The 16,595-nt window shown below is 46.2% G+C and overlaps 1 protein-coding gene across 3 annotated transcripts in view; it reads right to left on the reverse strand.

Annotated features, from left to right (window-relative positions):
- The window catches only part of GLI2 (GLI family zinc finger 2), a 468,774-nt gene that overhangs the window by 43,006 nt on the left and 409,173 nt on the right, over positions 1-16,595 (reverse strand). For all 3 annotated transcript variants that reach the window (XM_064157432.1, XM_064157450.1, XM_064157440.1), the window contains 2 exons: positions 8,440-8,642; positions 6,612-6,806 (listed from right to left, as the gene is read on the reverse strand). In XM_064157432.1, coding sequence (XP_064013502.1) covers positions 6,612-6,806; positions 8,440-8,642 — 398 coding nt within the window. The remainder of the gene's footprint in view (positions 1-6,611; positions 6,807-8,439; positions 8,643-16,595) is intronic.

A 16,595-nucleotide genomic window follows, 5' to 3' on the forward strand; every position in this document is an offset into this window, starting at 1 on the left:
TTCTTGGCCACTCACCAAGAAAACTCCACCCAAGGCATACAGAAATATTCCCATCCTTCCATCACCAAATTAAATCAATAGGCAGTATAAAAACACAGGATGATCCCTTGATCAATAAGCAGCAGCAATAAACTACAAACACTCTTCACATAATCAGTTCCTTATTCCTCTCTCCTCTTCTGCAGCAGCAACACATGTCTTAGTTAGACTGCAGCAGATGCTGGACATTTGTTCTGGCACCAGATGCTGTCCTGGGACCCTTTTTTTATTCCCTCTCCAGACCAATCAACTTTGCAGTTCAAGGAATACTAATGCTTCCCTCAAAGCCTTGCTGAAAGACAAGGCTGCATTCTTCTACTCCCAATCCACAAGGTAACTGTTTAGACAACCCAACGTGCATATGTAAATTGAATTCTTTAGAAACCAGAGTCCAGCAGGATTCCAGACAGAGGCTTATGGGATGCTCTGGGACTTTTTCTCCCTTCTGCATATATTTTTCTGGGGAGGAAAAATAGCATTACTGGCTAGAAATGGGTGGGAAATTATTTCCCATTCTCTGAACCTTTTCTGAGCTTTCAGCAAGTTTCCATTCTCTGCTGGGACAGGGAAAAAAAAACAAAACAAAGCACAACTGAATATCTCTCAAAGTTTTTAAGGATGCAGATGTGACTACAGGGCGTGCCGTCTACCCAGAGCAGCCAACAGCTGCTTTGTTTAGGAAGTCATCTGAGATCTAGCCTGCAAACCTGGGGCTGCTGGTCCCTCAAGTCCCAGGGGAGACACTTCTTTCCTAGGTCATTGTGAGGTTGGGCTCTCTCCAGTTGCTTCACCTAAACCTTCTGGAAAGGAGTCCTGATTTCACCTCTCACACCCATGCCTGCTGACTGCAGTAACCACTGGGCTGCACTGCCAGTCCTGCTCCTTACCCTGATGGCTATTAAATCATTTAGTTGAAGTAGAAGGGCTCCAACAACACTGACTGAAAGAGGCCAGTGAAGCTGAATCACTGTTTGATTTGGTGAAATAAAATCCTGCTTGATGATTTGCCCATGTTCCAGGCAACTGTGCCAGCTACTGGCTTCTTGGCTATACTGGGCTGAGCAAAGCCTTTTCCCAGTTAAACTGCTCACTGTGAGTCAAGGAATTCATGACTGCCATGCACCTGGTAGCAAGAAACAGGGCAAGGATGCCCCCTGTAGCTCCAGAACGGGATGAAATGACATGACATCACTGCAGGGGCATCCCTGCTGTTGGTAGCTGTAAGGTTGCACAGACACATCTTATTCAGCCCTCCAGAGTTACTGTGTATACAACACTGCTTCAACACAAGTTCAACTCAAGATGCTTTTCCTCCATTCTTTGACTCAGCTTGGAGAGCCCAATCACAGTTTTGACACTGTGCAAACAGAAGTTATGGATTTAAAGATGAGATCTTCTTCCCACCCTGGCCATGACAGTTATTCTGAAGATCTGTGTCTCGTTCCTAGAGCTGTCACTGCTCTGCTCACTGTTCATATCCTTCCCATCTCATCTTTCTCTTCAGGGTGTCCAGTGATGAAGTAGCTTTGAGATCTTGTGATTATAAAATCTCAGAATTGTTTCAGTTGGAAAAGACTGTTAAGATCATTAAGTCTAACCATTATCTATTTCTACCAAATGTCATGTCCCTTAGCACCACATCTGTGTCTTTTTTAATACCTCCAGGGATGATGATTCAACCACCTCCCTGGAGAGCCTATTTCCAGTATCTGATAACCCTTTCAGTGAAGAAGTTTCTTCTAATATCCAATTTAAACCTTCCCTGGTACAACTTGTGGCTATTTCCTCTTGTCCTATCACTTACAACCAGAGAGAAGAGACCAACACCCACTTTGCCACAGAATCATAGAGTCAACCAGGTTGGAAGAGACCTCCAAGATCATCCAGTCCAACCTAGCACCCAGCCCTATCCAGACAACTAGACCATGGCACTAAGTGCCTCAGCCAGGCCTTTCTTTAACACCTCCAGGGATGGTGACTTCACCACCTTCCTGGGTAGACCATTCCAATGGCAAATCACTCTCTGTGAACTTCCTCCTAACATCCAGCCTATACCTCCCCTGGCACAATTTGAGCCTGTGTCCCCTTGTTCTATTGCTGGTTGCCTGGGAGAAGAGGCCACCCCCCACCTGGCTACAGCCTCCCTTCAGGTAGTTGTAGACAGCAATGAGGTCAGCCCTGAGCCTCCTCTTCTCCCGGCTAAACACCCCCAGCTCCCTCAGCCTCTCCTCATAGGGTTTGTGTTCCAGGCCCCTCACCAGCTTTGTTGCCCTTCTCTGGACATGCTCCAGCACCTCAACATCTCTCCTGAATTGAGGGGCCCAGAACTGGACACAGTACTCAAGGTGTGGCCTGACCAGTGCTGAGTACAGGGGCAGAATAACCTCCCTTTTCCTACTGGCCACACTGTTCCTGATTCAGGCCAGGATGCCAATGGCTCTCTTGGCCACCTGGGCACACTGCTGGCTCATGTTCAGCTACTATCTACCAGTACCCTCAGGTCTCTTTCTGCCTGGCTGCTCTCCAACCACTCTGTCCCCAGTCTGTAGCAATGCTTGGGGTTGTTGTGGCCAAAGTGTAGAACCCTGCACTTGGCTTTGTTCAGTCTCATCCCATTGGCCTCTGCCCACCCACCCAGCCTGTCAAGGTCACTCTGCAGGGCTCTCCTACCCTCCAACATATCCACACCTGCTCCTAGTTTGGTGTCATCTGCAAACTTACTGACGATAGACTCAATCCCCTCGTCCAGGTCATCAATAAAAATATTGAACAGGACTGAACAATCTTCTTTCAGACAGTTCTAGAGAGTAAGAAAATCTCTCCTCATCCTTCTTTTCTTCAAACTGAACAACCCCAGTTTTCTCAGCCACTCCTCATAAGATCTGTTCTCTAGTCCTTTCACCAGCTTTGTTGCCCTCCTCTGGGCATGCTTCAGCACCTCACTGCCTTTCCTGTAGTGAAGACCCCAAAACTGAACACAACACTCAAGGAGTGACCTCACCAGTGCTCAGTACATGGGAACAATGACTTCACTGGTCCTTCTTGCCACAGTATTCTGGGTACAGGCCAGAATGCTATTAGACTTCTTGGCCAGTTGAGCACATTGATTGTTTGCCTGCTCAGCACACAATGACCTGGTCACTGCATTCCCTGAGGACTACTTTTAAAGGTATGAGTGTGGTTGCCACTGCCCTGGCAATGCCCAGGCCTTGTCAGCCTGTCCCATGAGGAGCTGCCCACTCTTGGTGGGGCTTTCTGCTCCTGGGCACTTCCCTGCCAAGAGAAAATCTCAGTAACCCTCCTGTACATCCAGATCTATCTCTCTGCTGCTGGCCAGGCCAGTTCTGAAGCAGCTGCTCTCAGTGACTGCCTACACTGATGTACAGGGCTTTAACAGAAAAAGAACCAAGTTTGCATATCCTCTTCCTGAGGGCAAATGACACCTCCTGAAGGGCTGGGATTAATCACCAGAGTCCTGGTGCTTAGGGAAAAAAAAAATTGGATGAACTAAACACAGGCAGAAAGTTGTAGCCACCTCCAGGTTTGTCTGTGCTCCATACCAGTCTTTACTGCCCCAGGGATGCTCTTGTGCAACCACTCTGTCACCTGCAATAATCCACCACACAATAATCCACTTCCAGAACAGAAATGCAAAAGATTGCTTTGATCTGGCGAAATTAGTCTCAAAAGTACCCCACCAGCAATGCTGTAACACTGAAGAGCAACTAACTTTCAATTTGAAAGTGTAAGCTTTCCAGAAAATGGATGCAAGTCTGGATTCAAACTCTACTCCTGTACTTAGAGACTCTGGACAACAGAATAAAACAGGACTGGCTAACTAAAAGCTTATTTAGTTTCCACTGGAACTGGCCTGAAAATCCCAGCAGCCTAGTTTGTAAAACTGGTTTACTTTGGTGGTGTAACTACTTCTCTCTGCACAGTGGAAACTCTGCCTTTAGCAGATATACCTCTTGGGCACTCCAGCTCAGTCACAATTTAAGCACTCAGCAGACCTGACATATAACACATAGTCAGAACCAACATGTTCCAGCCAACACTTATTTCCTTACTGCTTTTTCTGACCTTAGACATCTGAAGGTATGAAAAAGCACTGTCAGACATGAAGGCAATGAGAAATTCTCCAAAAAATGCAATTAAAACAACCAGAAGGACCAGGCATGTGTCTGTGGATGAACTACCATATCCAGGGGCTAGGGATTCCATGGACTTACAGATGTTTGGAGGTGACATGGTGCTGAATAGGCCAGTTTTAATGTATGCTTATCTGCTGCTTCTTTTGCAGGTGGCAGTGTTATTGCAGATGTGTGATGGTGTTGTGTATGGTCTAACAGGAGCTACCAGCATTTTCAGAAAACTAATTCTTGTCAAATTCTTACGCTCTGGGGCTAGTTGGGAATAAAAGAACTCTTTGAATGACGGATGCTCTGAGACAGTGACTCATCAGGGTTTTATACATGCTACTGATACTCTTGTTTCAGAAAAGCACCATGAGAGGATGCTTTATTAAATTATCTGTTCAACTATTTACTTAAGCCCTGCTGATTGAATTTTTAAAAATAGCTTTCTAAAAAGAGAGTGAGACCCTGGTTTCTCAGTCAGCATTCCAGAGCCATCCAGTTTATTCTCTGTCTTGATAATGCACAATGCTCTCTTCTCTCTGACTGGCCAATAAACACAAACATACAGACCAAAGACCAGCACTGGGTTGCTGCTCCTTTTCATGCTATTTAAAGTAGCTTTCCAGCATCCCCATGTCAAATCCTCGTGATGTTTGAAAGTTTTCATCTCATGCAGAGTATGCGAAGGCCCAGAAAAGTCTTTCCAGTTACTCATCAGCAAAGCTTTATGAGAGATCAAAACAAAGGCTTGGTGACCCCTGGCTTTGGTTGGAATAATGGTTATGAGCTTGGCTGCATGAAGTAGGGACCTTCGCTACATGATTTACTCTAGAGTTGTTTTCAGGAGAAAGCATGCAGCAAGAGACTCCTCTGCCAAGGGGAGTATCTCAGATGATTTCAGATAAAGACTGATTTTCAGCAAACCATAAGACAAGCATCTTGGTGTGCTGAGAATTTAGTCTCCACTAGCATGAAAACGGTTGTGTTTGCTTCCTTTACTGGCTGTTTATCTGGCACTTCAGTGATGCACTGCTGGTCAGAGATGGACTAATAAGGAGTCAAGAAGGAAGGAGTCTTTTTCATGAGTCTGAGGAGAACTTGGCAGGGCTGGTTTGCACCCATCTGCTATAACCACAGACATTAACCCTTTGGAAGGAAGATAGAGAGGTCTTATTGACCAGTTGCTTCCTTAGCAGAAAAGCCCAGAGTATGTTTTGGTTGCTACAGGCCAGATGGCATCAAGGAGCAGGTCTCTCCCTTTCAGACTGGGATCCAGGTTCCTGATTAATCTAGGTATTGGCAGTAGAAAATGACTATTCAGATAAAACTTCCACAGCAGCTGCAGATGAGAATTTGTTTGGGTGTTTTTGTTAGAAGTATCTACAATCCCCCACCATTGAACAGCCAGAACAGCTTTCATCATTCCAAACCAGTCACTTTATGAAGCAGCAAGACCACAAACTCTTTCATCTTAAAAGCTTAACAACAGAAACTTTGAAGCGGTAATGAAACAACGCAGATCTCCACTCCAAAAATTATAATGGTCCACAGGCAAATCCAAAGGCAGCCCAGGAAAGAGAAGCTGGGATCTGAAAGTCGAGAGGAGACTTCTCCCTCTTCCGGCAGAAATAATCCCCAAACTGCCCTCTGTAATATCTATGCAACCCCAATGCGTACAGGATGTGGCATAAAGGGAGAGGAAAGAAAAGAAATTTCTAACCACTCTAAGTATCACTTGGACAGAAGCTATGCTTCCAGATAGACTTTAGCCATCTCACCAAGGCAGTCAGGCCACAGGGGTGACTCAGCACCACAGTGCCAAAGATTACTTTATTTCATCATCTAGCCTGGAGCAAGAACTTTCTGGGCTTATAATGCCCAATACCAACATTAAAATCACATTCCTGCAAATTTTTTTTTTTCTCTCACAAAGTACTAATGTATCCTTTCCACTCTGGCTCCCTGTTAACATATCTTCTCCTTGGGGACCAAGAGGTCCCAGCCAAGACGAGATCCATCATGTCAAGCACAGCTACGCATGGAAATGGCCAGCCTTTGCCCCAGACACCAACCAGGCAAAACAAGGTGGGATGGGGAGCCAGAGATGGAGCGTGCCCCCAGGCACACTGCAGCCATCCGTGGCCAAAGTAGCAGGATGGCAGCAGTGCCCTGCCCAGGGACCAGCCCATCTCCTAAACATGCAGCAGCCATGCCATCCTCTAAAAGAGACCACAGTGTATACATTTTAAATTATTAACATTTTATACCTACATATGGAATGAGGTAACCTTTAAAGCCAAAATTTATAGTGAAGCACCCATAGGTTTTGGGAGGGTAGAGTGACCACATATAGCAGCCTCCATCTGGAGGACAGCCTCGTTCATCTGCCTCAAAATCTCATCTGCGCTGGGGAGGGCCCAAACTGCTACTCACCATCAACAGGGCTGAGGTAATCATGGAGGTGGGCCGTGCTGGCTGCTCCCCCGCTCTGCATCAGAAGGTCCCCATAGGGGTTTGGATGGCCAGCCATCAGTGTCATTTGGTGGTAGTAGTCCGTGGGGTTGGCTCCTGGTGGTGGTGGTGGCAGCCCGAAGAGACCTCGCTCCTTCAGGTGCTCATGAGCCACTGCTGGAATCGTGGGTGCGGAGAAAAACATGGGGAGAAGGTTCCCAGTGCAACGTTAGATCTCAGTGCTGACGTTGGCGGCCCCGTCTCCCCCCCGCGCCCCCCGCCAGCCCCAGCCACACGGCTCCGCACAGGGCTCTCGTGACGTGCGCTTGGGCGTGCTTCTGCGGACAAAAGAAACTAAGCTGGGGCCTCTGCATTCCTCCATTTCCGCAAATTTATAAACAATCTCTCATTCCCCCTTCTAATAATCCTCCTGTTCAGGCGCAGTCGGCACCCCAGGGAGGGAGGAGAGGGCCCAGCTTGCCGGCAGCAGTAACCCTGTCAGCATTAACATCCCTGCCTATTAGGAAGGGAAGACAAATGCAGCCCAGTTCCCGATAGCAGCGCAAGGAAATTAAAGCCAAGGTCTAATGCATAGAGCTAGGTTTAGTGTCTGGCAGCGTAAAACCATTTTGGCTGCCAAAGCCAATTACGCTAACTTTCTCCCAGCTGCAATTTTTCAAAGCTACCTCCCCACCCACTTGTCCCATTAACTTACGTACCACTGCCTTGAAAAAACAGAAATAAAAGGGAAAGAAAAGCAGCAACCCAAAACACAATGCCTTTGTTTCACAGCAAACAACGCAACTGGCTCTGGAAGGAGAGGACGGGGCAGAGCACATGCATGGCAGCCAGCAGACCTCTCCATGACCGGCAGCTAAGAGTCTGGATGACGTTTTAGGGGAGGGAAGAAGACATCATTCTCCCCATCACCCTAGCAATGACTTTTTTAGCCATAGAAGATGGTTTTATGACACCAGACACTAAGTCGTGGGCCTTTGTTGCTCTGTGGCGCACTTTGCTTTGTGGTGGCTAAGGGCTGCTTGCCCTGGGACCTGAGAATGCTGGGATTTGTTGGGTGTCCCCACACACTGTCTGCTACCTGGGCACTGAGCCAGCTGCTTGCAACCATGTAATGGCATACTTCTGATGAAGTAAGGCATAACTTGCACCTCTCCGAGTGAGAGCAGAGTTGTGCATTTTCCCCTTTCCCTTTTTTGTCCCTAGCTCATCAACACAGGGTATGCTGGGGCTCAGGAAGCACCACCACCTCTCTGTGCAACCAGTGCTAGCTCCCTGCATGGTCTCAACATCTCTGAAAGCTGCCGTAGGACAGCTCAGGAGTGAAAAGAAAGCCTCTCTCCTTCACCCAGGAGCCAACCTTCCTCTAGATACAAAGCCAGCAGGGGATAACCCAAGCGGTATTGCCTCATGTTTGCAACGTCAGTCTCAGCCAGGTCAGGCAGCAGGAGTGACTGTGACCCTCTTTAGGGAAAGCAGAGGTCCCAGCAGAGGCATCAGAGCAGGCAGGCCCGTAAGAGAGCAGAGAGTGCTGCAGAAAGGAACGCACTTTAAGCAAAATATTTATAATATGATCCAGTGGTAATAGCTATTCTCACGCTCTGCTTTCTCAGTGCAGTGATGCAAAACAAATGTGTAGTTAAAGGCAGGGGGTGAAAAAGAAAAAGACACAGCTCCCAAACTTCAGAGAGCAGCTGCAGAGTCTTTGCAGCTGTAAATCCTTGGGTTTTAGGGAATTTCAGTGCTGGTGAGCTACAAAAATTGCTGCGGTACCAGTAGCACAGCATCTTACCATCGGCAGGGCTGAGGCCCCTGGCAGCAGAGATGACGGAGAGCGTGGGGCTGCCGTGGACAGAGCGGAGGTAGTGCTCCATGTGGGGTGCCACGTAGGGGTGTGGTGGGCTGAAGGGTGACTCGCCGGGCCCAGGGGGGTGTGGAGACAGCCGGATGAGGGAGATGTCAGAGATGACAGGGCTGCCACTTAGAGGAGGAGGCCTGGGGAGAAAAACAGACACATGCTGTCACTCTCAGCCACCTGGGGCAAGCATGGGTACTTACCACCCTTCTTCCCCCCCATCCCACTGCCTTCACCTGCAAGGATGTCTGCCTTCACCTTCACCTTCAAGCACATGGTGGGAGAAATCTGCTTTCTTGCCACACATGGAGCTTGAAGCCAGTGCAAGATTCCTGTGAACCTGCATCCATGTTGCATAAATATATTTATGCAAGGTGGCTCACCCCAGTTGGACTGCTGGGGAAAGGGCCATTGGGTGCTTCAGGCAGTGCCTGTACATGTGGGCTGTGTGGACCATACCCAATGTTAGAGATCTCACCCCATCTCCTTGCATAGGGAGGCTGGCTACATGAAGACATTAAAGACAAACTCAGGGTTTGCAAGCTCCTTGAGCAAACTATGGCCCCTGGCTATAGATGCTTAGTGCTGCTATGTGCAGGCAAAGCACCGGGCAGGGCTGCATGTAAAGGGATGTAAACAGCTCAAAGGGTGCTTATATGGTCTTGGGGTGAACCCTGCTTTGCTCAGCCCAGCATGCATGGCTTGGCCTGCACCTGTGGAGTGGCCCTCCCCCACCTTCGTCCATCACAGCTTGCACAAACCTCCTTGACAGGTCAGTGGTACAGCTCAGAGGGCAAAAGTTCATACAAGGTTTTACTGCATGCTTTTTGGGAGCCACCTCTGTTAAATCCCTCAGATCTTCCTCAGGCCAAGTGCTACCTGAGAAAGAAGTCTGTAAATGCTGAGGGCTCATCAGGTAACAAAAATGGTCACAGGCATGTTTTGGCACTTGAGCAGTTTTTGCAGAATGAGTAAGAAGGGAAGATAAAGTGTATGGACATCTCTCAGACACATCTCCTTTAGCCTCCATCCTCTTAGACAAACTACAGAAAGTGCAAGGAGAAGGAAAAAAATATACACCCTAATCTGAGAAGCAGGAAATCTGAGCTAGAAAGAAGCAGTGTTTTCATTAAGCAAATTCAAAGAGCAAAATCTGCTTTGCATTCTCTCTCTCTCTCTCTGTACTCATAGACTGATAGGAGTAGAGCTGCTCTGAAGATGTAGGTCACAAAAGGGATGGCATTTGTCCCTGGCTGGGTACTTTGGCAAAGGTGAGGGAGATGGATATGCACACCATGAGGCTGCACCCAGGGTACAGGAGACTACAGGGATTTGGGGTTTTGGGAGGTCAGGGATCTGGGAACTGGGCTCAGGTAAGGGACAGTATTAAAAAAGTTCTTCCCCAAGAGCATCCAAATATGCCATTAGTGAATGCACATAAGATCTGTCTCTCCATGCACAAACACAAGGGTCTGAACAGTTTAGACATGCCACCTGCACCTCAGGATCTTGGTCCCACCCTGCTTTATCAACAGTGGAGGTGCATTTTAATTTACTTGCGATACTTGCCTATCAACAAAACCACACAGAAGTGTAATACAAGCTTTGCAGACTCATTCAGCAGTTTACGAGCATGTTTGTTTGATCTTCCACGTGTTTCTCTGTCTTCCTGATAAATTAGTAAACCTTGTGGCTTTTTGAACACTTTCTGCTGATGGGTAGTAAATTAAAACGCCTTTTAAAATATTTATAGCTCAAAGTACTTCCGTGCAGCAAAGCTCTCTGTGGCTCACCGGTGTGAAATACAATGTAGTGAAAGCCTATCAGATACAAAAGGCTTGTGGAAGTGCACAGCCACCAACACACATGTGCTCATGTGCTCTCAGTCCTCAATGAGGTTTTGCTCGAGGAACACCCACTAGCGTCAAGCCTGCTCTCTTTCATGGCACTGAAAGACAAACTCATGATGGCATGGCTGTTTCAGACCTCATAACCTCCACACCTGTGTTGCCAGGGCCATTTGTTACCAAAACTATGGTGCAATAGAAGTCCCTCTCCCAGTCACTCTCTGGTGCCTCTCTCCATGACGTAAGCCACGGCGGCAGCAAGCTTGAGAAAGCTGTGGCTGAAGCTGCCGGGGCTGGTTTCTGTCGAGGCTGCTAATAAAGGCAGCTGAGCGCAGAGCTGACCAATTTATTTCTGCTGGGGAGGAGGGAGAAGTGAATCAAAGTCTCTGTTCCAGATTTAGTTTCAATTCATTTCTAATAATCTCCACCGCCTCATCTGGAAAAAATGAAACAGGATTTAAAAAAATGATGTCATTAAGAAAACATCTGACTAATTTTTCTTCTGATGAAGACTTCATATAAGTGAGGGGGGGGATGTAAATTAAAAGCAGCCCCAATCTTCTCTGGGCCACAGAGCTTGCCTTAATACATAAGCCATGAAAGAAGTTTTCTTACATATACAATAAGTTCCCTCTTTCATCAGTACTCACAGCTTGTCCCTAAAGGGTTGTGAACTTCTTTGATGCAGGCTTGAAACTATGTATTACCAGGTTTATGAGCCTTCGGAGCCTCTGCTGATCAAACTGTGAGGCCAACATCTAAAATGTATATAACAATACGAAGGGTTTGCTCTTCATTTTCTCTGTGCTAAATCGGGCAGAAATGTTGGTGTCTCTAACAACAGGAAAACTCCACCCTGGCCAAAAAGGTAAGGCTGGGAAACAGATCAAGAATTCATGCAAAACGCTTGCAGCTGGAGACCTGGATGGTGTTTCAGTATGAGGCTGGCCCTGTGCATACCTACTTGTTTGGAAAGCAGGCTTCTCCATGCAGTCAGCTTAAAGCTTCTCCTTGCCAATCTCTCCATTTGTGTACTAGGACAGCCATTCAACACACAGCCAGATTAAGCTCCTGTAAGCCCTCCTAGGCAGGGATCACCTCTTACCAGAGTACTCTCACAGTTCTAGCAAAGCACCATGGCACAGAACATCCTCCAAAAATGTGGCTTCTGGTAGCTGCCTACCAGGAATGACTCACTCACCCTCTACTCCTAGGGACACCTCCCACTACATTAGGTTGCTCAAAGCCTCATCCAACCTGATTTTAAATACATCCAAGAGTAAGGTATCCACAACTCTGGGCAGCCGATTCCAGTGTCTTGACACCCTCATAGTAAAGAACTTCTTCCTAATGTCTAATCTAACTCTGTCCTGCTCTAGTTTAAAACCATTCACCACATGCCCTTATAAAAAGTCCCTCTCCAGCTTTCCTGTAGGCTCCCTTCACACACATCACATGGACACTCTGCAAACAGAGAACAAGAGGCAGCCACAGCCTCACAGGTTTGCTTTTGGCAAAAAAGAACAATCAGCTACTGCTTTTTAGAGGCAGTGGCTTAAAAGGATGAGAGATGAAGTGGCTCTGGGGAAAAAGGCTCGCCTCCACGCCCAACTCACCTCCTGGGCAAGCAGGGCTCCACATCCCCAGGCCCTGAACCCTGCAGTGGGACAGTGTCCAGCTTGGTTCAGTTAACCAGCCATGGTGCCATAGCTGGGTTTCTTGCTGTGTTTGTAGATATCCTGCTCAGAGCTCCACTATCTGTACATCACTCCCCATTCCCTCCACAGATGGCACATGGAATACACATCCAGTGCCTGCTGGGGAGCTCCCAGCTCCACTGAAGACAGTGCTATGTAAAACTCTCACTGTTTGCAGCAGGACAAGGGATTTCACCTGACCATATATATTTCTGAAGAAATCATGATTCTGGTTTTCAAATAGGCTAAGGGAATTGGGTGTCCAAATGCATTAAATTTAATGGGAGCCAGGGGCCTGTTTTCCCTGTGGCTCCGGCAAGAAGCCCAGGCTCTATAATTAATGCTCAGGACTTGTAGAGCAATTTGCATCTCTGACGAAGCACATGAGCCTGGACTCATTTCCTTCCCCACCCAGGAGAGAGAGGCTCTCCCTTCCCTGCTCTTTAACAGGAGGAGACACTGACCTGATCCCATGTAAGGATTGCAGAGCTCCACGGTGATGCTGGGGGCATGCATGCTCCTGAAAATTTTAACTGTGCACTGGGTAGATCCTCTTGGAGACCACAAATTCTTGCAATATATACACGTCTGCAGTTGCCTGCAGAGCTGGACACAATGCTAAGAAAGGATCTTCATGCTCCCATGGTAGAAGAGCAGCATTGTCTCTGAGGAGGTGGGCTGGGCTGCTGGGATGGCAAACCCCTCAAGGACTGACCAAACCAATGGTGGCTGCTATGAACAGGGCCTTGGGGTGACTTTTTGTAATTCTGCCCTTCCTTTGTGGTCACCCACCAGTAATCCCAAAATCTTGCAGGGCAGAGATGCAGCATCAACTCCTTGCTCTCCATGAAGGTCTGGAGCCTCTGCAAGGGGCACTCAATAATAAATGTAACAGTTAAGGAAGTTGCCCATTTCTGAAATTGTCCCCATAAGTTCAATAAACCACAGGAAAATGAGGACAATTAACCAGCACTAACGTCCAATGACTATTCTAAATTAATACTTACGTGCCAAATGTATTAATTCAGCAGAAAACAAAGGGCTGAATACTTTCCTGCACACTTAATGGAATATGGACATTTGCAGGCAATTGTTTTGCTGTACAAAGAGATGGAAGCTAGGAACAGAGCTGCTCGTGGGGAGGGGTATCACAGCCTGGTAGAGTTTTGCTGTAAGAAAAAAGCTTTTAAAGCAAACATTCCCTTCTAAACTCCACACAAAAATCCTTTCTTTTGTTTGAAATAAAACTTCTTGGTCTCATTTTTGCAAGTCCTGTCTGCCCAGAACTCCACTCAGTGTCTGCAGAAGATAAAAGAGAGCCATATGGATGCCCAAAAACCAGACCGCTCTCAAGGCAGATACTTCTCATATGGGATGCTGAAGCTGCATCCCTAAAGAAACCTAAAATGCCCCAGGATTCATGCTAAATGATTCAGTCTAAACAGCTCTCATCAGCCCCTCAACTTCACCTCTGTTTATTTCTGATTTAAAGTCCCTTACCACAGGAAGGGTGAGAGGTCATGACACTTCTGCAGTTCCCTCAGGATCAAACCCTGCAAGGTCTCTCAAAACGAGGTACCTTTCAGAGGTCAAACCTGGGCCACGACTATCAAATTCACATGGCATTTGATCATTCACAAGGATGCCCCCCCTCTTTCATTTCTTCAGCTCAGAGAGCAGAGGATGCACTGGGAGGAGCAGCACAGAGCTGCCTTGAAGCAGCCTCTCCCCCCAGCAGCCACTGCCAGGAAGTGTGGGGTAGACCAGTAATGAGGCGATAGGGACTCACTCATGCTTTGCAGCTCTCCCAGCACTGCAACAAGTTGATAATTATCCAGTAAAGTGACTGATGCATGAATATAGGACTATCAACTTGAAGATGCCAGCTAGTGCGTCCCGCTAGGAAGAGACCAGGATGGGGACCCATGAGACATCACAGCTAACTCCCAACCCTCCCCTGCCAAGACGCTCAACACAAGTATTTATTTCTTCCTTTATTTCTATCTTCAGTTTTTTACAACCAGGTTGGAAGAGACCTCCAAGATCATCCAGTCCAACCTATCACCCAGTAATTTTATTCTTTTCACCCATATTTTCTCAGCTGTAAAAGCGAGTGAATAGTATCTTTCTCTTCCTCATACTTACAAAGATGAATATATAGAAAATCAGGGCTAGCTCTGCTAATTCAGTAATTAATGCACTTACTGATAAGTTGTTATGAAGACTGTGAATCTGGAAAAAAATTGCTACAGCTTCTCTGTGGAAATTAAATGGGCATGTTCTAAACAGTTCCCATGTTTTCCTTTCCCCTCAAATATGTTTCTGAGGTATGGAAAGCATGAAAAAAAAAATCCAATACCAAGAACAAGTTCCCATTAGATGAGTTTATGAAGGGAAGTGGTAAATTCAGTGCTGCTGCAAGACTTCAGAGCAAAACTAGATGTTTTTGTGAAAGATGGGCTCTAAGTGCACTGCAAATTTTGGAGTTTTAATATTAGGAAAGAGCAAATTTTCTCAGTGTAGAAAATTAAAGGGAGGAATCCTATGGCCAATGCTGCAGATGTCCAATCAGATAACTGTAGTAATTCCTTTGGGCATTGACAGACACAAATCTCAGAATATAAAATCCCTTATTTATGGATTTGTGACTGGGGCACTGCTTTGAGAAGAATTTAGGTAGACACTATTGAAAACTCTGCTCTGCATTCATTGGCAATGGTAGTTGTCTAAAAAGTTTAATCTTGTACCACTGCAATTAAACGAAACTCTGCCACTGATGGCAGGAGCAACAAGGACAGGTGTCCAATGTGTTGATCCTTCTGGTTTCCTTCTACGCCACGGAAACAGTATCACAATCTAAGGAGGGTGTAATTTCTCAGCACAATTCTTTTTCCATTCCTTAGAAAAACATATTCAAGACTTAATGCAACTTCTGGCATATAAAGTCAATTTAATGCATTTCTTCCAGGTAAGAAAAAGGATGGAGTTGTGTCTCAAAAGTGAAAAAAAAAAAAGGCACCTTTCATTTTTTTTTCAAAAGACCACTCCATTTTCAAATGTCTTTGACTTCAATCTTAAGTTTTAAAATATCTAAAGCCAAGAACAAATTGAACAAAATATTTAAAGTATTCTGGTTTAGAGCTTGAAACTTTTTCTTTCTTTTTTTTGCCACCTAATCTCCACTAGAAGTTAACATTCTAAAGCTCACAGGTTGGGCAGGCTTACTGGGGGGGGAGGGGCAAGAACATTTGGAGGGAGCAAAGTTGGAAGCCTGAGTATACAAATTGTTCCTCAGACCACATATGGTTTCTTGTTGCATTTATGCTGCATCTACCACAATGCAGTTCTAGTTTTGACTGACACTTGCAGGCACAACTGCAACACGATAACAACAACAATATCAATATTTGCTTTTTAAATGGAAGAAAAATGCAAATTTTTAATAAGTAAGGTTGCCCTCCATTATACAACACACAAAGAAGAAAGACATCAAAGGTAGAAATTAGAGTTGATATGGGACCTTCAAACCCAAATCAAATTAGTGTCTTGAGGAGAGATCTTTGATTTAAGCTTAATAGTGGTGATTTTTTCTTGGGTTGTTTTATACTTAATCAGTCACACAGCCCACTGTGCAGACATATGTTCCCAAAGCACATCAAAGCAAGTAAACACTCTGTTTCAGATCCTAATATCCTTTTTTTATCCAATTATCTTACTTACATGATCTTTTAATTTAGGTTCTGAAAGCCCACCTTTTCACACAAGCTTTCCTTTAGTGATGGAGGTAGAAGGATGACCAGCTCAGTTCTTGTGAGATACGCGCCAAAAAACCCCCGCAATGAATAAATCAAAGCACAGCAGATGAGACTCTAAGATAGTTTCTTGAGAGATTAATGATGAAAGCCTTCAGAGGAGAAGCATATTTTAAGAAAGAGAACTTCAAGGAAGGTAACTGAGGGGGAGAGATGGAAGGAGAGTGAGAGAAAAGGCATGAAAGAAAGCATGCATAAAGCACAAGAGCCAATGAAGTAGTCCAGCGACAAAGCGAAGGAATGATGAAAATCTGGAGGCATGTTAACTTCAGGCTGAAACCACCAGGCAGAACTTGATTCCAGTAGTTGCAAAATTAGAGAGCTGGGGCATCAAAATGCTGTGGGCTCAAGATGGGGAGGGGGTGAGGGCTAGGCAGAAGCATGGTGGGTGTGAGGGGAGCAAGCAAGGTGGGAAGCAGTGGGGAACAAGACATGCATAGGTGTAGACACAGACCAGGTCCTGATGTCAGAGATGAGTCGAAGTCAAGGGAGATCTGAGAGGATTCAACACTGGCAAGGGCATGTAAGAAATGGCTGTTGGGAAGATGTGTCGAATGTGACACAGCCATTTCTCTGCATCTGACTGATTTCCCTTGAGACACATGTTGAGGATATTAGCAGTTTCAAGTGAATGCTTTGCTCGTAGCTGTGAAGACCCTGGCCTTGGGAAAACAAATGGGAAGCGTATGTGTGTGGGGAGGAAAACTGAATTTTGGATCCCTGCCTCGCGTCTTTTT

The sequence above is a fragment of the Pogoniulus pusillus genome, chromosome 2, assembly GCF_015220805.1.
Source record: "Pogoniulus pusillus isolate bPogPus1 chromosome 2, bPogPus1.pri, whole genome shotgun sequence".
NCBI classification, from domain to species: Eukaryota; Metazoa; Chordata; class Aves; order Piciformes; family Lybiidae; genus Pogoniulus; species Pogoniulus pusillus.